This window comes from Pleurodeles waltl, chromosome 6 (genome assembly GCF_031143425.1).
Source record: "Pleurodeles waltl isolate 20211129_DDA chromosome 6, aPleWal1.hap1.20221129, whole genome shotgun sequence".
Lineage (NCBI taxonomy): Eukaryota > Metazoa > Chordata > Amphibia > Caudata > Salamandridae > Pleurodeles > Pleurodeles waltl.
In genome coordinates, this window is record NC_090445.1 from 945,798,854 (window position 1) to 945,820,782 (window position 21,929).

General features: G+C 44.3%; 1 protein-coding gene across 2 annotated transcripts in view; it reads right to left on the bottom strand.

Moving 5' to 3' along the window:
* The window catches only part of CFAP46 (cilia and flagella associated protein 46), a 1,580,346-nt gene that overhangs the window by 741,708 nt on the left and 816,709 nt on the right, over nucleotides 1-21,929 (bottom strand). For both annotated transcript variants that reach the window (XM_069239769.1, XM_069239768.1), the window contains exons 41-42: nucleotides 17,135-17,317; nucleotides 2,590-2,725 (exon numbers count right to left, since the gene is read on the bottom strand). In XM_069239769.1, the coding sequence (XP_069095870.1) occupies nucleotides 2,590-2,725; nucleotides 17,135-17,317 (319 nt within the window). The remainder of the gene's footprint in view (nucleotides 1-2,589; nucleotides 2,726-17,134; nucleotides 17,318-21,929) is intronic.

The following is a 21,929-nucleotide window of genomic DNA, read 5'->3' on the forward strand; positions in this document are numbered from 1 at the left end:
ACCAAATAATGAATAATAATAATGAAAGGCATAGACAGGGAACAAGGCAGTGCATCTTCACAATGGAAGCAAAACACCCACTATGAAAGTAGAACTGAGTAGAAGCCAAACTTCCGAAAGGAAGAACACATTGAAGAGGCAGGCGTGGAAACCCACATAGGGTCGCAAGGTAATACACAACCCAGGGAAGGCAAAAAAAAAAAACAATAACCTGTCATTGAGAGTATAAGAAATAATAAGACCTGCAGACAGCAGGAACACCCCACCAGGTGCCACCATTAGGTGCAACAGACATAGGGAAGAAAAAAATCTCATGGGCACTGTCAACGCATGTCTCATCTTGTGAGAAAAAGCAAAGACGAATAACCCCAATACAAGTCTGTACAGGAGGATCTGGCAAGGCAGAGGGAAGAGAGGAACAGGGCTAATTCTCTGTTCGACCCAGACTGTCGCGAAAATGCCTTAAAGCAGAGTCAGCCTGTGCGCCGAATAAATGGGTGCCATCAAAAAGCATGTTAATCAGAGTGGCTTGAACAGCTACTGAAAAACCAGAGATGCGTAACCAGGTACAGTGACGTAGGGCCACTGAAGAGGCCATAGCTCGACCCACTGAGTCAGTGGTATCCATACCACAGTGAATGATTAATTTAACTGCCCCCTGGCCATTTTGGATCAAAGGGGCAAAATTGTTCTGGGTGTCATTTGGAAGCAATGGCAAAATGTGTGCCAATGAGTCCCACAATGAACAGGAAAAATGTCAAAGAACGCAAGGCGTATGAAGAGAGCACAGAGCAGAACTAGTGGAGGAGAAAATATGCCTGCCACAAGTGTCAAGTCTCCTAGTCTCCTAGAATCTCTGTCAGGCGGGACATGTGAAAGAGTCAAAATCATGAGAAGTAGCCTGTATCACCAAACTACGAGGAGTGGGATACCTGAGCAGACAGGCTGAATCACCAGGGGCAAGTCGGTGCCTGTGAGATATAGCCCGATCAACAGGGTCCCCATATCAGGCTTGGCCCCAGCCTCCAACAAAATGTCATGTAGGGCTTCACTATAAAGAAGCACCGGCTCAAACCCTGTTTGGCCTCGATGGAGGACGTCAATCAGAGGGTCAGTAGTCAATTCCACAGAAGTGTCAGATCCAAAATCACTGCAACCTGCCTCAGCATGTCAGCTAGAGAGCAACTTGCCTCTGTAGCAGGGCTAAGGGGGAAAAGAAGGCACAAGGCTGGGGAAGAGTCCAAGCCACTATCCTCATCTAGGTCAGTCAGCCATCTGTCATTTATAGGCGGCTGAGCAGTGTGAGAAACGGGTGGTAGACACCCCAACTCTTCTCCAGCATCTCCAAAGCCATGCCACTCAGAAGGACAAACATAAGTGGAGTCCCCAGAAGCAGAGGGAGGGTATCAGAGACAACCAGCATGACTGACACCGTACCTGACATTAACTGGTGCTGAAAAGGTGATGTCTCAACGTCAGAAGGGGGAAGGGGCGTGACTTCAATCAGCATCGCCAGAGTTGGATGATCTGATACAGGCATCAAAGGTGGAAACCCTGAAGGGCTCTGCACCGGCACTGTATGGGCTTCAACAATGGAAGCAGCAGGCATAACTGAAGCTGAGCGTGAACACACTGGCATGGACACAGTCAAGGCACTCTGCTGCTCCTTGGGGCCCAAAGGCATTCCAGGGGATGGTGAATTTCCAAATACATGCATGAAGAGAATCATAATATTCTTGCATCTGGTTCAGAGTCGCCCGAGGGAACGGAGGGAGATGTGGGGTGAACTCAAGCCTCCATTCGTCAACTGAGGAGTGGTGGGAGGCTGTACACAAAATGCCATGTCTGCTTGCATCATGACTTACTGCGTGTAGTCAACGGAGAATGTCGTCCATGGGAACGACTCTTGGAACGGGAATGCAAATGGGCTATAGTATGAGAAGGAGACTGAGGTTGACATTAAGTCTGGGAAGGCTCCAACTGCCGCGCCGCCAGAAGCCTCAAACAACACTTCCGCAGTGCATTCACCCGAAGGTGACGACAGGAGTCACACTCCACGGAGTCATGGTGCTAACCCAGGCACCACATACAAATAGAGTGTGGGGTCCTTGATCGACATTTGTTGTCCACAGGACTCACAGGGTTTGAACCCTGAAGTCATAGACAGTAAAAAGCACACTTGCATCAACGAAAACGTCAAAGTAGGCCGAAAACGGCCTGATAAACCATTACCGGAACCGCACTGCAAGCGCAGAAAAGAAGGAAATGCTGTCAGCATGTCAAGGAGGAGGTTATATGGACACCGTCAACGTCACATCCGATGGACGGAGTCGCACAATGCCCTCTTCCAACGCGCAGACGTGCTGTAGGAAAAAAATTCCAGATCCAGTCTCAAGTCTGGGGAGGATTTTAAAGTAAGGAATTTGCAGTTAGATGTCTTTTTCAGATTTATTATACGCAGTTAATGTAGTATTTATAGAAAAGAATGTCTGTAGATGTCATGAACAAAAAAAAGCGAATTAAAATGAGATAAACTTGAAATTGTTGTAGCATGTAAATGAGGAAAGACCAGAATTGAAGTTACTGTACCTCATTAAGTGCAAACAAGCTCTGAATGTCATACAGCACTTCTTCTGTCATACGCACTGCTGTCTGTGCCAGTATATAAGCATCAACATAGTGACAATGTTTTCTTTCTTCATCTTCTGTGAACCTTGCAAGCAACCTATGGAAGAGTGAAATAATATACACGGTTAACATGAGACATATAATGAACAAGTTTTTAGAAGTATGCTGCATAACTATAAAAACTAACACTGCGCTGGCATGGCATGTAAAAGGCACTTAGAGGCATCATGCCAATGAAAATATCTCCTTAAAAAACTATCTATATACACACACAGCATTATCTCAAGTAATTAGAATTTGTGCTCTAAGGTAACTATAACTCATGTCCTTGCCATGCCAGTTTAAAAAAAAATGTTTACTTCAAATATTACCATTGATATTACCATTGACGTAATTAAAGTTGTCACAAATGCTGTAATTTGTGGGGTAATTGGCAGTACATGGCGAGTTCACAACCTATAGTTACCTTAAGGCATGAATTATAGTTACTTGACAAAGCTCTAACTATTACTGGTGAATGTCTATGGTTTTGTATGTTTAAAAAAAATAGGCGTAACTTTAATGTCCCTGTAACCTTTGGTTTTTTAAGTGAATTTCTAAAGGTTTTTGAATTCTTTCACCTAACTATACGCCTCTGTAACCTTTGGTTTTTCAGTGAATTTCTATTCTTTTTTTTTTTTTTTATATAAACGGAAAGTGTGGGAAGTTGGCTCTGTATACACTATCTCAAACTGAGAGATAGTGTGCACAGAGTCCAAGGGTTCCCCTTAGAGGTTGATAGTGGCAAAATTAGATAATAATAATTGTAGGAAGTTGGCTCTGTATTTTCTACCTCAAAGTGAGAGATAGTGTGCATAGAGTCCAAGGGTTCCCCTTAGAGGTAGATAGTGGCAAGATTAGATAATCCTAATGCTCTATTTTGTGGTAGTGTGGCTGAGCAGTAGGCTTATCAGAGGTTAGTGTTAAGCATTTGGTGTACACACACAGGCAATAAATGAGAACACACACTCAAAGACTTAACTCCAGGCCAATAGATTCTTATATTTTAGAACCAGAAGATTCAAATTTTAGGTAAGTACATAAATTCTAAGGTACTTCACACAGGTAAGTATGGAACTTTGAATTAAAACAGTAGTATGCACAGTTTTGGCAAAAATGTCTATAAGCTATTTTCAAAGTGGACACAATGCAAAAATCAACAGTTCCTGTGGGAGGTATGTACTGGTTAGTTTCGCAGGTAAGAAAAGCACTTACAAGTTCAGTCTCCTGGGCATGGGCAGCCCACCGTTGGTGGTTTAAGTCAACACAAAACACCCAGCACGAGCAACACAGGGCCGGTCAGGTGCAGAGGTCAAAGGAGGGTCCAAATAACAAAGGCGCCTTTGGAGAACAGGGGTGCTCTGGTTCCAGTCTGATAGCAGGTAAGTACCTGCGTCCTCGGGAAACAGACCAGGGGGAGGTGAGAAGCACCTTTACCCAGTGCAGGCTTTGTTCCTGGCCACAGAGTGACAAAGACACTCACCCCATATGGCCAGAAACCCATGTGGTTGTGGAAGTCTGGCAGGAACTGGTCAGCCTAACCCTGGTGTTTGGACTGGTATACAGGGGGCATCTCTAAGATGCCCTCTGTGTGCATTTTACAATAATCCCACACTGGCATCAGTGTGGATTTATTGTGCTGAGAAGTTTGATACCAAACTTCCCAGATTTCAGTGTAGCCAATATGGAACTGTGGAGTTCGTGATTGACAGACTCATAGACGAAAACAAGTTACTTACCTGTAACTGTAGTTCTCCAGTATTGGAATCTTTCATAGATTCACATGCTTGAATCATTCCCCGTCGTCGAGATGGGAGTCCCGGTATAATTTTCATAAGTAATGTTAAAACATATTGAAGAGAAAAAAGGCCCTAGGCCTCTTCAATTTGATAGTCTATCAGAGTCATTTTGTAAAAAAAAGGACCAAACTTGATCCTCCACCAATCAGGCGACAGCACCCTTCAGAACCTCCCGAGAGAAGCTCTAGCACCTCAGATTTTCAACGCACAAGTGCGTATATTACTCTGAGTATATGTACTGCTAGACAGAAAGAGGTGAAGTGAGCTTCTCCGGGGAGGTGGGTGGGTCGCATGTGAATCTATGAAAGATTCCAATACTGGAGAACTACAGTTACAGGTAAGTAACTTGTTTTCTTACTCCAGTATTGGAACTTTCATAGATTCACATGCTTGAATCAGAGTAGCAAGCAATAACCATGCACATTGAAAAATGACAATTCGTTTGATAAACAGGTTATCTTATGCCACAAAACCTTAACATCATCATGTATAAATTAACGAAGCATATAATCATACTGACATCTGTCTCTCTATATGTACATCTACATATATACACATCTATATATATATACCCACGTATATATATATACATATATATATATATACACATATATATATATATGTATATATACATATCCATATAAATGTCTTCTTATTTGTAATATAAATAGGAATATTCCTATGAAGATACATGATGAAATTCGAATAACAAACCAGTATTGTATTATCTTTAGATACATTCCTTAATGTGCATACCTTTGTTAGGATGGGGGGATGTAGGAGAAGTAGGTCACCTTCACCTGAAGAGATTCCTGAGAACCGCTTGGCTCAGTGCTACCTCTCCGTGCGAGAGGGACTCCAAGCAATAGTGTTTAGTAAAGGTATGGCAGCTCTTCCATGTTGCTGCCCTACATATGTCTTGTAGTGGCACTCCGGCAAATAGTGCCGCTGGCGATGAGACCTTTCTCGTCGAGTGAGCATGCACAGATGACTGCAAAGGTTTGCCCGCTGCTAGATGACAGAAACGAATAGCAGAGGCGATCCATCTTGAAATACTCTGCTTGGATAGTGGGTACCCCTTCCTAGGGGCACTGTACGCCACAAATAGCTGATTAGAGCGCCGAAAAGCTTTTGTCCTGTCCAAATAAAATTGAACGCATCTTTTCACATCTAGAGAATGTAATGCTCTCTCCGCTGGAGTAGATGGATGAGGGAAAAAAGACTTGAAAACCAGAGGTTCGTTAATGTGAAAGTCTGACGGGACTTTAGGAATAAAATGCGGGTTAGTGCGCATTAGTAGTCTATCTTGTTTAAGCTGCAGAAATGGCTCTTGGATGGAGAGCGCTTGTACCTCACTGACCCGCCTAGCTGATGTAAGGGCTATTAATAAGGCGACCTTCCACGATAAATGCTTGAGGGAAGCACGGTGGATAGGCTCAAAAGGATGCTTCATCAGTTGCGCCAAAACAATGTTCAGGTTCCACGAAGGAGGTGGAGGTCTGAAAGGAGGGTAAACCCTGAATAATCCTTTTAAAAACCTTTTAATCAGCCGAGAAGAGAAAAGCGAGGGTGTGTCATCCGAACGCCTGTATGCAGCTATGGCTGCTACATGAACTTTAATGGACGAATGTGCCAGGCCAGATCGGGCTAACTCTAAGAGATAAGGCAAAATCCCTTCTGGTGGTGAAAGAAACGGGTCGATTTGACACTGATGACACCAGGTACAGAATCTCTTCCATTTACACTGATACGCCTTGTTCGTGCTATCCGCTCTGGCCTGTGACAAAATATCTCTGCAGTCCTGCGGGATATTCAAATGCGCAAATTCTCTGTGGTGAGGAGCCATGCCGCTAACCGCATTGACTGCGGATCGGGGTGTCGAACTTGGCATTTGTTCATTGTTAGCAGATGAGGTACCGGCTCCAGCGGAATATGAGGTTTGACTGAGAGAATGAGGAGCTCTGTGAACCAATGTTGGCGCGGCCAGTACGGGGCTATCAGTATGAGAGTGCACGGTTCTGTTTTCATCTTCGTGAGGACCCTTGGGATCAATGGAATGGGAGGAAAGGCGTAAGCAAAGATGTCGGACCAGACTATCGAAAACGCATTCCCCCAAGATCCCTTTTGGTGATGCCAGCTTGCGAAGAACTGGCATTTGGCGTTGGTCTTCTTCGCAAACAGATCCACTGTTGGTGTTCCCCACTGGGAAAAAATCTGGGTGAGTACCGTCTGGTCTAGTTCCCACTCGTGGCAGTCCGATTTCTGCCTGCTGAGTGCATCCGATGCCTTGTTGTTTATTCCCGGCAAGTGCACCGCCGATATTGTGACGCATTGCTGCGAGGCCCAGTGCCAGATCGCTTGGGCTTCCCTGGAGAGGGTGAGAGATCTCGTCCCTCCTTGTTTGTTGAGATAGTGCATCGTAGTGGTGTTGTCCGTTCTTATCACCACTCGCGATCCATGGATCCTTGGGAGAAACGCTTGTAAGGCGAGATGCACTGCCCTGAGTTCTAGCCAATTGATATGTCTTGATGTCAGATGAGTTGGCCATTTGCCACTTATCTTCAGGTCCTGTAATACTGCGCCCCAGCCTTCCAGTGAGGCATCTGTTGTTATGGTCCACGGGGCTGGTTGTTGAAGAAACGAGAGGCCGATAGAGAGATGATGCTTTAGAGACCACCACTTGAGGGTTTTGACCATTGTCGGAGTAATTTGTATCTGGTCTTCGAAAGTTCCTGATACTTGAAGCCATTGACGGTTTAGCTGCTCCTGCAAGGGGCGCATCTTTAGTCGACACAAAGGGATCAGAGGTATGCATGAAGACATCATGCCCAATAGAGATTTGAAGAGACGGACTGTAACCTTTCGTCTTTTGCGTATGAAACTCCCTAGGGTTAGCAACCTTTGTTGTCTCTCTACCGTGGGGCATGCGATGCCGGAGTCCGTGTTCAGTTCCGCTCCCAGAAAAGTAATATTGCGGCCTGGTAGAGGGTTGGACTTCTCCCAGTTGATGGTGAATCCGAGATTGGTCAGCAAGGAAACGCACCTTCTTGTTGACTTGTGTGCTCTCGTGTAAGTCTTTGCCTTTATTAACCAGTCGTCTAAGTATGGAAAGACCTGGTGCTTTCTTCTCCTGAGAAAGGCTGCCACTGGTGCTAGGCACTTGGTAAATATTCTTGGGGCTGATTTGAGCCCAAAGGGAAGGACGCGATATTGGTAATGGCTCCCGGCTACGGTGAATCTCAAAAATGTTCTGTGGGCAGGGTGGATTGGTATGTGGAAGTATGCGTCCTTGAGGTCTAGTGATGACATAAAATCTCCTTGATTGAGACGCAGAAGGACGTCTTGCAGACTGATCATTCGAAACGATTGCTTCTTTAGGTATACATTTAGTTGCCGTAAATCGAGGATCGGTCTCCAATCCTTCCACTTTTTTCGAATTATGAAGAACCGGGAATAAAATCCTGTTCCTTGTTGACTCCGAGGCACTTTCTCTATAGCTCCCTTGAGAAGGAGCTTGTAGACCTCTTCTCGGAGTTGTTGAGGGTATCTTGACGGAGTCCTGCGGGGAGGATTTGAGGGAGGTTTTTGGACAAATTCTAAAGTATGGCCCCGTTCTACTAATTGTAGGACCCACTTGTCTGACGTAATAGTTTGCCAGTGACTGAGAAATAAGGAAACTCTTCCGCCCAGGGTGACAGGAGGCGGACTGGGCGTAGCCGGAGCCTCGAGAACATCAGGTTCTACGAGCTGCATCCCTAGCAGGACGGGTTGAGCGTCCACGGCCTGCCGGCCTATTATAAGCCGGTTGAGTCGATTGTCTTTGGGTATAGTATGGCCGATATTGTTGTGACGATGATGGGTAGGAAGAGTATCTCTGTTGTTGATACCCTCCTCTCTAAGAAGGCTGGCCACGCCCCCTAGGGCGAAAGGACGACTTCCGATACTGCAGGGTTCCTAGTGATCTTGCAGTGTCCGTGTCTGTTTTAATTGACTGTAGGGCTTCGTCCACATGTTTCCCAAATAACGCTTGGCCATCAAAGGGTAAGTCTAGGATCTTATTCTGGACTTCTGGACGAAAGGAAGTGGCTTTGAGCCAGCCCTGTCTTCTTAATACAGCAGCGCCTGCTAGCTGTCTGAAAGCAGTGGTCGCTATATCCATTGCGCAGTCTATCAGCTCTGCCGATGCGCGTTGACCCTCTTGCATCGTCTTATTTGCCTCTGATCTTACGTCTTCCGGCAGCTGAGTAATAAAGGGTGCAATATCTGCCCAAAGCTGTCTGTCATATCAAGACAAAATAGCCAAGGAGTTGGCAGCTCTCAGAACTAGGCTGGCCATAGAAGAGAATCTCTTTCCTATGTAATCTAGCCTCCTACCATCCTTATCTGGGGGCGCGGAAATCGGAGAAGAAGGATTCTTTGATCTTCTTTGAGCCGCTTGAGCTACTACCGAATCTGGAGGAGGATGGCCTGTCAAGCATGCTGGGGCATCATCGGGAGCTTTGTATTTCTTGTCTAGACGTGGTAAAACTGCTATGACAGTAGCTGGACTAGTCATAACTTTAAGGCCCTCTTCCCACAAATAGTTCACCATGGGGATGGAACGCACAGACTTCTGAAAGGGCTCTTTAAAATCATAAAGGAAACAATCCGTTTGTTTCGTAGGTAGCGGTAATGCAAAACGCTTGGCTGCCCTCTCTAAGAGATTATGAAAGCCTCCAATGTCTTCAGGTGGGGACTCTACTTTCGAATGAGAAGGAGAAGATGGAGCAGGAATAATATACTCGTCCCACTCTGAGTGAGTATCTATGAGTTCTCCTTCTTCTTGATCTCCATCTGAGATGTCAGTGTCCTGGGGAATTGTCATGTCTGGTGTAGCCACATCTGTAAGATGCAAAGATGTCGGTCTTTGACGTGGAGTAGAAGGACCAGAAATGGGCAATGGATGAGATTGTTCTCCCTCTGGAGGGAACCTTCTATTGTAATCCACCAACATGGCTCTAAGGCCAGTAAGCAGGTCGGAAGGGATATACGGTCCCTGTTGATGCTGCTGATGCTCCAAAGAAGCCTGGGGGTCATAAGCTTCCTCAAATTCCTCCTCTTCCTGATATTTTACATTTAATTCAGAGGGGCTGTGTGCTGTACCAAAAGGCCCATCTTCGTCCGAATCTTCTTCTCCCTCCAAAAGGTGTACTGGTACCAGGGAGGATACCTTACTAGGTGAAGTGTGGGTTGGCGTTAACTTTTCCGTTCTTTTTTGGTATTTTTCCCTCGTCGACGATCTCGTCGACGACGTGTAAACTGACTGTGTCGTAGACGGTGTCGTCGATGCTGGTCGCACTGTTATTTTAATAGCCGCAAGCTTCGCCGACGATTCTACCGTCGACGGTAAGGCTGACACTGACGTAAGCGTCGTCGACGATGACGAGGAGTATACGGTCGTCGACGCTGAAGTCGTCGTTGTAGTTCTCGTCGACGGTGGCGCACTCGTCGACGAAGTCGCCGATGGAGCCGTGGACGACGGAACACCTGAAGTCGCTATAGTCGTCGGCAATGCGCCCACCGACGGTGCCGTCGACGGGGAATCCGTCGACAAGGACTTTTTTCCAGTCACAAAAGATGGCTTTTTGAAAGGCACAGATGGTGGAACAGATGAGGATTTCCTGAGCCTCTCAGAACTGGAAGAATGTTTCTTTCCCTCTCTACTTGAGAGTCTAGTTGGTGAAGAGGATGGGCTGCGACCCTTATAAGACCCTGAAACAGTCTTTTTGAGGGCTTTTCTTGAGGTTTGTGAGGGAGATCTAGAGCGTGATCTTGCCCTTTTAGTCGATCTCTTGGAAGTGGAAGATTCCTCACTCTCAGAACCAGAAACTGGATCCTTCCTATGCTTCAGTTTCTGCAGCCATATTAGTAATCTGCCTTCTCTATCCTTTAAGGTTTTAGAAGAAAACGTACGGCAAATCTTACAGTCTTTGGCTGAATGATCTGGATAGAGGCAGTAAATGCAATCTTGATGAGGATCTTCAGAATGAAGTCTTTTCTTCCCACAAGTCTTGCAGTCTCTAAAGAGACTTTTCTTCTCCTTGTCAGACATAGTTGGTGAAAGGCTGACAAATCAAAATAATTGAGTTTCTCTGAGAAAAAGAGTTGAATAAAGGTGTGAAAACAGAGCAGAGCTCTGAGGAGACTCCCTAGCACGACGTGCGGTAGAAAATCTGAGGTGCTAGAGCTTCTCTCAGGAGGTTCTGAAGGGTGCTGTCGCCTGATTGGTGGAGGATCAAGTTTGGTCCTTTTTTTACAAAATGACTCTGATAGACTATCAAATTGAAGAGGCCTAGGGCCTTTTTTCTCTTCAATATGTTTTAACATTACTTATGAAAATTATACCGGGACTCCCATCTCGACGACGGGGAATGATTCAAGCATGTGAATCTATGAAAGTTCCAATACTGGAGTAACATATACTCTTTATGGCTACGCTGCACCTACAATATCTAAGATTTGGCTTAGACACGGTAGGGGCATAGTGCTCATGCAACTATGTCCTCACTTGTGGTATAGTGCCCCCTGCCTTAGGGCTGTAAGGCCTGCTAGAGAGGTGACTTACCTATGCCACAGGCAGTGGCTTGTGGGCATGGCACTCTGAGGGGAGTGCCATATCGACTTAGTCTTTTTCTCCCCACCAGCACACACAAGCTGTGAGGCAGTGTGCATGTGCTGAGTGAGGGGTCCCCAGGGTGGCATAATACATGCTGCAGCCCTTAGAGACCTTCCCTGGCCACAAGGGACTTATCTGGGTGCCAGGGCTGTGCCAATTGTGGGAACAAAGGTACAGTTTAGGGAAAGAACACTGGTGCTGGGGCCTGGTTAGCAGGGTCCAAAGCACACTTTCAATCATAACTAGCATCAACAAAAGGTGAAGAGGTAACAATGCCAACAGAGGCATTTTCCTCGAGAAAGTAAATTGAATTACCATACGTTAATTCAAACACCACCACGGATGGCCTTTGGCCAGTCCCAGCTCACAACCCCCTATAATCACCAAACCAGGCATCAGGGGTTGGCTGCAGGGCCTGCCCAGGCCCTCTGGCCAGCACCCTATAACCACCCATCCCCATTTTGTGCACAGCCTTTTGTCATGCGCGGCAGGGTTGGGTCTCAGCAGCAGATGACAAAAATGAACCCACTCATCACGGACACTATATGAAATATTACGCTAAAAAAAGGCAAGGTTGCATCCTTCATCACAGAGTACAGATAACTTATCAAGATGGAAATGCAGAAAAAACACACTTGCTTTGCTTTGCTATGTGCACAATGTTAGGCCTATTAATACTTTACAGAAGTGAAGCTTCAACGTGGGAACATGTTTTCATTGTAACTGTAAGCGTTTTAATTCTGGTGAAATGAGCATCATGTCAGAATGAATCCTGCCATGCCTATTTATCCAAGAATAGGCCACCAATTTTTTATCAATTTTTAAACAGAAATTGTGGACTGTGGAGGGACTCTCAGGACCGCTGTGGCCCAAGCCGGCTCACAACTCCTGCGGCATTGCTCCCAAAAGCAGGGAGCTGCTTTACATAGCAGCTTCCTGCTTGGAGAAGCAATGTTTTCATCTGTTTCCCTGCACGCATAATTGTGTGCAGGGAAACAGATGAAAACTCTGCTGTTTGACAGCTCCCGCTTGCAGGCAGCTCCGCTGTTTGCCAGCTCCCGCTTGCAGAAAGCGGAGTTATGTGTACTGGTTACAGGGATGTTAAAGTTAGGAAATAGAGTTTAAAAAAACATAGAAATTCACTTTAAAAAAAATGTTATGTCATAGTTAGGAAATAGAATTTAAAAAACATAGAAATTCACTTAAAAAAAATTAAAGGTTAGAGGGAAGTTATAGTTAGGATCTGAATTTACTTGCACAAAACCACAGAAAATAGCTTTACGGAACAGTACTGAGAAAGGGGATTTGACACCGCCCGCATGCTAGTTATCTTGAATATAACATCTGGTTGGTTAGAAGTTGCACTGAAATAGAGGTTGTAGCACTCGTATTCCATCTTCATGATTGTACCCTCATTTAAGAAGGCTGCAGCATTCAAACCGAATGACACAGCCAGCTTATTTGAAATGCAGCAGGATGCGCTACAACTTGTTGCTTAAACATTGCAAAGGACTTGGTGCTACTCCTGCCAGATGATCTCTCAGATCTGGAACAGGGTAGACAGAGCAGCAGAAAAAGCATCAGCGGAGTGGTTACTTCATGCTGTGAACAAAAATGGAGAACAGGACAAAGGTAATTTGAGCAGAAACTCTTGCGACAGAGTTCTTTCAACAAGGTGAGAGTCCAAAGGCTTCAAAAATGATGTCACTATAAGGGGAGCATACACCTTCATTTAAGTTTACCTGGGCCTTTTCAGGATAGTGAAAGTGGCGGTCTCCACACACTCATTGCTGTATCCTTGCTTCTCCATGCACAGGTTCTGTCTGGTTTTGTCGCCCAATGTTGCTCTGGCTCAGTTTCACAGATTCACCCTAGTTACAGGACCACCTTATGCCCTTAACTCCTTTTATTAAAATTCTGCAATGCTTTTATAGCAGAACCAGCTCTACACATCCTCCCCAGAAACCAGAAGAAGTCAATTTTAATACTATGCCGATCCACTAGTTTTCACTAGCAGAGGCCAACAGGGAAGATGTCAATGCTGTTTAACATAGTCAGGCAGGCAGTCCTGTCTGCTGCACAGGCAATGCTCACTCACAGGCCTTCTAAGACAGCCTTCAATGGGGCATACAAAATGCAGACTAATTGCTGAATGAAATCTATTGCTTGCACAACCTCATTTAATTAATCTAATAAAGGATGTGTATTACACAAGGCTGGGATTCACAATAAGTGAACAAATTTGATTGGTGGGGCAGGACTAATACAGTGAAGTGGCTGAAGAGGCAAATAGAGTGACACCAACGGGGGGGAGAAAAAAACGTTAAGATAGATTTGTTAATTTGCCCTAGTCATACATCATGATGTAAATTACAATCTACTGTGTAGGGGACTGCACCTGTCCTAGAGTTGGGCACATGGCCCACAATGCCCAAATCATATGGCATATCATTAATTCCTCTAAAAAATGCTACAATCCCAGGTCAGTGGGTGTTCAGGTAAACAACTGCTAAAAGGATGGACATCCTAAAAATGACATCACTGCTACATGTTTAGTCTCAAACTATGTCTGTTTAGAAAGTTCTGATTCTTAAAACATTTGGATTTCGCTTCTGTGGGCATATATTGACTGGTCAGAAGCGATTTACTGATAAGCTGGTGAGTCTAACAAGACGGTTTGCCAGGGGCGTTCGTGTGCCAGGCTTTTCCTCCATGAGTGGACCGGTGAGTGCTGGAGAAGCAGTGTGAGGTGAGTGGGGTGCTTGTGAATGCAGAGCGAGGATGTGCCTTTGTGATTTTACAGAGTGGTGTGCGCACATTTTTGAGTTTGGATTAAGCAGTGTGCCTGTGTGAATGCAGAGTAAATTCCTGAGTGCCGAGTTTCAGTGTGTGTTGTGAGTATAAGCTGAGCAATACGCTTGTGCAACTACAGTGTGTGTAGTGGGTTATGCGAGTTCAGTATGCCATTGTTCGTGCAGGGAGAACAGTATGCCTCCGTGAGTGCAGAGTGAGTGTCTGCGTGAGTGTGGGGCAAGTTGAGTATTTGTGTGAGTGCAGGGCAAATGCAGTGTGTGTGTGAGTGCTGATCAGTGCTCCAGAGGGAGGCTGAGTGATGTGCCTGTTTTTGGTCACATTCTCACTCTATTTAATTCAGGGCAGAAAACTAAAGCCTCAGCTTTCAGGCAGCCTCCTTCTGCACTCTCAAGGGTGATGTGTAGGTTGGGAATGACAGTTCTGCCCCAACATTAGCTCAATGCACAGTAAAGTATTCAATGGCAAGTAAATATTAGACCTGGCATCCTTGGCATGGTCTCATCCTCACTTTTTGCAGACTTAGGGGGTTATTACAACTTTGGAGGAGGTGTTAATCCGTCCCAAAAGTGACGGATATACCACCAGCCGTATTACGAGTCCATTATATCCTATGGAACTCGTAATACGGCTGGTGGTAGATCCGTCACTTTACCGTCACTTTTGGGACGGATTAACACCTCCTCCAAAGTTGTAATAACCCCCTAAGTTTTTTCTTGCCTTAGGACTTTGCATAACCCAAATGGCATATTTAATTTACTTATACATCCCTAGTGCAAGACATGTGCCCAGGGCATGTAAATTAAATGCTACTATTGGGTCTGCGGCACCGATTGTGCCACCCACATAATTAGCCCTTTAAACATGTCTCAGGCCTGCCACCGCTGAGCCTGTGTGTGAATTTAACCTGTTATTTCGACCTAGCAAAATAAGCCTTTTCACAGGCCCAAACCTTCCTTTTTAATACAAATGTTACCCCAGAGGGAGGCCCTGGACAACCCAAGGTGCAGAGTGCAGTGTATTTAAAAAGTTGGACATGTACTTTTAAGTTTTACATGTCCAGGTAGTGAAAAACTCTTAACTTCGTTTTTCACTACTGCAAGCCTATCCCTTCCATCTGATATCATTAGAGTTGCCTTATTACATTTTATATGTGTAATTTCCAAACCAGAAGACCTAACTGGTTCATGCTTGGCATCTCTGAAATTCTAATTTAAAACCTTAACTTATGGTTAAGTCAGATTTTAAATTATAATTCTGAAAATGCCACTTTTAGAAAGTTGGCATTTTTCTTGGCTTAGCCATTTGGTGCCTGCATCCTGTCTCTAGTCACATGCTTGGGAAACACAAAGGGCTGCATACCCCTTGTAGTTAGTGTGGAGCCAGGGCAGGGAAGGTAGAGCATCTGTGCATTTCAACGGCACGCCTCTAGAAAATTCTCCCCACGTCAAATGCACTACTGTGTAAAGAAAAAGGATCTCAGACACCACTACTTCAGTACACTCCTGGACCTGTGGATAATCTGCCAGGAAGACGGACTGCTGTGCTGCTACAAGGACTGCTACTCTGTTGGACTGCTGCTCCGAAGGAACTGCTGTCCTGCTGTGCTGACCTGCTGCCCTCTTGCCTGAGTAAAAAGGACTGGACCTACATCACTTGAACCCAGAGCGACTCTAAGAGCTGGTCGGATGGCCTCCTGATCTAAAGCCTCAGGGACATAACAGGCATCCAACAACCTTGAAACTGCACTTGGACTGTGCCATCTGTGAGTCTACTCTGCCGAGTGGTATCACCCCAGTTCTGGACCTTTGGAAGAGGGCTTCAGGTGCTTTGCCTCTAATGCAACAGTGCAACCCAGAGGAAAACAAATGCATCTCCACTGCTGCGTGGATTAGACATGTCACAAAAACCCACATCGCTGCCACAGCCTGCATTACCTTTGGAACTGCCACTTTGCAATGCATTCTTGGCACAGGTCCTCATATCTCTTGTCGATAGTAGCCTTGACGATGATGCCGGACTCCACATTGCAGCTTCACAACTCTTCGGAAACCGACGCATCGCACCGACTGCACGCTACAACAATGATGCCGGACACTTAATCGTAAGCACCATCGGCGGGTATTTCCACATCGATGCAACAGGACCTTGCACCGCAGACTTGCCACATTTTGGATCCAACAAATCGTCCAGCTGCATGATGCATCTTCGACATGGATTTACGCAACGCTCCGCAAACTGGGGTTTAAGGTACGCTGTACAGCAGGCCTGACCGTGTCCCTGTAGCCAGCTAGCTCTTCATCGCGACTGGCGTGAACTTGTGACTTTGTCCTAGTCCAGCATGATCAGATATCCACAGTTGCTGATTTACGCATTTGGTGCCATTTCCTCTGAAAACATCAAAATTCAATATCTCTGGTTCTACTGATTAGATTTTTATCACTTTGTGGTCTTGTTTTATTTATTTAATTAAGCTCTATGTTTCTTTTTGTGTGTTATTTTCATTGTTTTATTGTTTGAAGTGCCCCACAAATACTTTTCACATTGCCTTCAAGTTAAGCCTAACTGCTCTGTGTCAAGCTACTGGTGGGCTGAGCACTGGTGAACTTGGGATTTGCTTGTGCCCTACCCCGACTAAGATTGTGGATGCCACTTAATCAGGGCTCACACTCCAGTCAACTAGTCACCCAATTTCAAATAGTAAAACAGCATGCAAGTTTTAAATCATATTCCTGTGTACAGTATGTTACTGATTTCTTATCCATACTCCAGAGTTCTTTTCAGGGAAACTATTTATTTTGGAGCAAGCTATTGTTCTTACTTACAGTGGAGCAATTGCTATGCTAGGACACCATATACTGATATTAAACAGGTTAACTAGAAGAGTAGTACTCTTTGATGCCATTATAACCAATTTACATTTCTTAGAGCAGGAGTGACACTTGGACTGTGAGGCAAATCAATCAACTCCCTGACAGTAGTATTTATACCTTGATCGCCATGAGACATACATTCATTGATAATTTCTGCCTTGATGATGATTTTTTTATTCTTAGCTTTTGGTCAATGTAATACACATGAAATATTGGTTTTAACATGAGAGAAAATTATTTTTAACAAAAAGCTAAAATAGTATGGAATATTAGAAGAAAATTGCATTGTACAACAATAATGGATATTTCATGCAAAAAAAAAAACATACCTCTGCGCAATTGCATGTTGCATAATGACTTGAGCACTATTTTCCTTGTATCCATAGTCAAGCAAATCTTTTTCAATTTGGTTCATTTTATCACATGCTTCTAGCAACATTACAGCTCCTTGAGAAGATGTGGCATTAAAGGCACTTAACTCTTGGGCAGACTGTGTCTGAATTAGTATTTTCCTAAGAATACAAATGTGTTGATAAACAAAAAGCACATTTCTGAACAACATTAAAACAATAAAATAATAAGACCTACCAACAAATACAAAAACAAGAGAAGTGGATTGAAAGTTTTCTGAATGTTACTTTTGATGCATTAAAGCTCATACTTCAAATCATAGAAAATTGCAGTTTTGGATAATAAACATGCCATGTTGCCCTATTTGAAGTCCTTCACTATCTAATGTCTGCTTCTAATATTATACGTATGATCTTAAGCTTAAGATCTAAGCTCAGCAAAACAAAGATAGCAATGTAGAAACATTTGATCATATAGAAAAAAAATCAATGGTCATTTCAATATACACTGTAGATAATATAATATAATATAATATAATATAATATAATATAATATAATGCTGAACATTATTTTTTAAACATTTATAACTTTTTATTAAAGTTTTCACAGCCAAATGTTCATCAGGAATCTCCTCTTTGTTAAACAGAACAATATGAGGTGTAACACAATTCAAACATAACACAGAAAAGTGAATATAGTTTTGACAGCTATCGCAAAGTCCTTGGATGTGACAACAATAGTACTTGTGATAGTTAATGGCACATTTGCAAATTGTGGTCTGGGAATTGTTTTTATGGAAAAGAGATTTTTTGTTTCTTCATAACTTTGACGCCATTTGAATCTGCTTTAAACTTTCTTTATAACAATGATCTGATTTGGATTCGGAATGTCAAGTTTCACACAGATCCATCAAGCAGGTAGCAAAAACATGTGGGTCAAAACGGTGATATTTCTCATTTTAACTCACATAGAATTCTTTGCTCTCAAATACAGAAAAAAACATTGAATGCAATTACTCCGACCTTGGCATGAAAGACAATAAGTTACTTACATGTAGTTCTCCAGTATTGCATTTTTCATTTCATAGATTTACATGCTTGAATCATTCCCGCTGTCAAAGTGGGAGTCCCACGGTACCATAATAAAGCAGTACATGTCATTACTATAGGATAAATGAAACATTCACTTTCATAACTTAACCATGGAATTTAAAAAGAACAGAACTCCAGCCGATCACTCTACTACACCCTCTAGAATCTCCCCACAGAGGCTCATTCCCTCACATTTTTTTACAGCTCATCGTGTGAAGGGAGTCTCCCCGAGCTCTGCTCTTCAACCAGTTTAGAAATAACTTTTCTACAACCTACTACCATGTCAGACTGATCAAATAAGGGCTCTTCAGATCCTGTGGTACCTGTGGGAAGAAAATACTTCACTCCGAAGACCTTCTCAAGGACTCTATCTACTGCCTCTACCTTCAACATAAGGTAAAAGACTGCAAAATTTGTTGTACGTTTTCTACTTAAATCCTGAAGGATTGACAAAGGAAGCTTCTTATTTAGCTACAGAAATAACACTATAAAAGATCTCCTTCTTCTAATTAGGAGGACAGTGACACCTCTTCAGACCCTCAGAAAAGGTCAGGCAAAAGGGAGAGGTCGCATGACCCAAAAACATCAGAGGAGTCTAGAAAGTCCTTGAAAAAGACTCACCATGAGCCTGTCAAAGACAGTTTTCAAAAGGAGAAAAAATAAAACTTGCTAGAAACTGAAAGGTATGAAACCACCACTACTTCTTCTAAGTCTGGAGTGTGCCCAGAAAAGTCCTCCTCTGCCGATGACAAATCCAAAGATTGCTTTAAAGATCTCGCCATCAAAAATACTATCATCAACAACATTACCATCGGCATCAACTACATTGACAATGCCATCTATTACATTGTTGCGTTGATCCTGTTGGCAGAGGTATTGTCGATGAAGACTCCATCGAAGACACAGCAGTCGACGGCGATACCACCGACTGGGGGCCCATCAACAAAGTTATCTTTGTCAGTGCTAAAGATCTCAAATAAGTCTGTGCACTTCAAAAACTGCAACTACTGACTTGACGATGAGCTCGTCAACTAGAGTAAAAAGCATAAGATCACTGCTGCTTCCTGAGCACACCTCGCCTAGTAAGGTTTCGCCCTACCCTCCAAGCCACCTTCTTGATGTGGAAGAGTCAGATGATAACAGCCCATTCGGAACGTCCCAAAACCCTTCGAAGCCCCACATGAAGTATCAGGATGAGGAACAGTAGTATGAGGAATACTATGAACTTCAGCAGATGAGTGGTGCTGAAAGGAAAAAGCAGCAGGATGAACACACCTAGCAATTATGGCTATTCTGCTTCCAAGAAAGTATGGTGCAAATTCCTTTGAACCTGTTTCAAGACATGTAGAGGATGTTGCAAGATTAATACCAGAGACTTCCAGAGCCCACTGTGCAACCATCTCTTAAACAGCCTAGCGATCCACCTCCACTTCTGCCTCCTACATTGCCTAGGCCCATTTTGCAACCTTTTAAACCCCATATACCACTGGCTTCCAACACTGTGGCACCTCCTAGGGATGACTTCTCATCGGACGATGACAGAGAAGAGGGAAAATCGCAGATGTTCAGTCCATTCCCAATGAATGGGATGCCTACTTAATCTCCTCTCCATCTCCACTTGTGCCACAAGCAGTGGGCTCTCCTCCGGATGACAATGGGACTTTACACAACTTGATGGAAAAAGCGGCAAAAAGATTCCAAATGTCAATGACAGTTAAACAATCTGACTGCTTTCTTTATGATTTCTAAGAGCCTGCCAAGAGACCTATGTGAGCAATCCCTATATTTGATTACATCTGGGAGAAGGGCACAAACATAATGAAAAATCCAGTTACCGTTGCAGCCTTCTTACCACAAATAGAAAAAAAAAATAACAGGCACCAGAAAATTCACCTGCCTGTCTAATAGGGTACCCAAAGCGGGATTTCGTGATTTGCTCAGGCAGAACAGTGCCAGTCCAAAAATCCATCCACGCCTATTTCAGCTCCACCAGATAGAGAGGGCACATATCAGCAAAAGGTTTAGCTCAATGTCAGCAATCACACTACATGCTGCAACCTCCTTGGCCATATTTAGCTGGTACGGCTTGCAAATGTGGTCTGACATTAGTGCTCTCATTGACCTCGTGTCCTACAAGAAAGAATGGAAGTAAAGAGAATCCTACAAGAGGAATCATTGACTGTGCTATGGATATAGCATCAACTGGCTTTTGGCAGCTAACAGGAACCGAGGTCGTACGGTGGCAGGGATGGTTGAAAGCAATGTCTTTCCGGCCTGAGATACAGAGTAAGATTCAGGCCATGACATCTAATGTCAAATCCCTATTTGGAAAACATAGTGATGATGCCTTACAGGCCATCAAGGCAGATACTGACATTGCAAGATCGTTGGGCACCCTACAATATCGCAAGCTCCCCCTTTGAGGGGCAAGAGGAAGGGATTTTACATCCTACAGAGGAGGTTACCAGTGGTTTCACCAATATAACCCATTTCAGCAGCAAATTAGGCCATACTACTGTAGGAGGCTGGCCTGGCTTATAGTGGGTACCTAGTGGGACCTACATCTTGTGCCAGGTCCAGTTATCCGTTATTAGTAGATTAGAAGTGTTCTAGCAGTTTAGGCTGATAGAGGTAGCTAAAGCAGAACAGCTTAGGCTGAACTAGGAGACATGCAAAGCTCCTACCATACCACTTATATGACTAAGCACTATATCATAAGAAACACATTACTCAGAGTTACTAAAAATAAAGGTACTTTATTTTAGTGACAATATGCCAAAAGTATCTCAGAGGATATACTCCCTTAGGAGGTAAGTAATATACACAAAATATACACACAAAACAAAATCAGGTAAGTAAACAGTTAAAAAAAGTAGTGCAAACACTGTAGAACACAATAGAATGCAATACGAGACAATAGGCCTAGGGGCAACACAAACCATACACTCCAAAAGTGGAATGCGAACCACAAATGGACCCCAAGCCTAGTGTAGTGTGTAGAGGGTCTCTGGGAGTGTAAGAAAACACTAAGAGTGTCCAAGATACCCCACCCCAAGACCCTGAAAAGTAGGAGTAAATTTACCCTACTACCCCAGAAAGACAGTAAAGTCGAGATAGGCGATTCTGCAAAGACAACAACTGACTGCAAAGCACTGAAGACGGATTCCTCGTCCGGGGGGGCAGGAGCCCACTAAACCCCGGATGAAGGTGCAAAAGGGCTGCCTCCGGGTGGAAGAAGCCGAAGATTCTGCAACAATGGAAGGTGCCAGGAACTTCTCCTTTAGTCAGAAGATGTCCCACGGCGTGCTGGAGGATGCAGAGTTGTTTCCACGCAGAAAGGCCGCAAACAAGCCTTGCTAGCTGCAAGAATTGTGGTTCAGGATTGTGGGTGTTGCCAGAGCCCAGGAAGGACCAGGAGGTCGCCCCTTGGAGGAGGAGACAGAGGGGGCGCTCAGCAACAGAGAGAGCCCATGCAGAAGCAGGCAGCACCCGCAGAAGCACCTGAACAGGCGTTCAGAAGATCTGAGCATGGCAGTCGTCTCAGCACAACAAAAGAGGGTCCCACGAAGTCGGAGTCCAACTCAGCGAGTTGGTCAATGCAGGATGGAGTGCTGGGGACCTGGGATATGCTGTGCATGAAGGAAGTCTTGCAAAAGTGCACAGAAGCCCTAGCAGCTGCAGT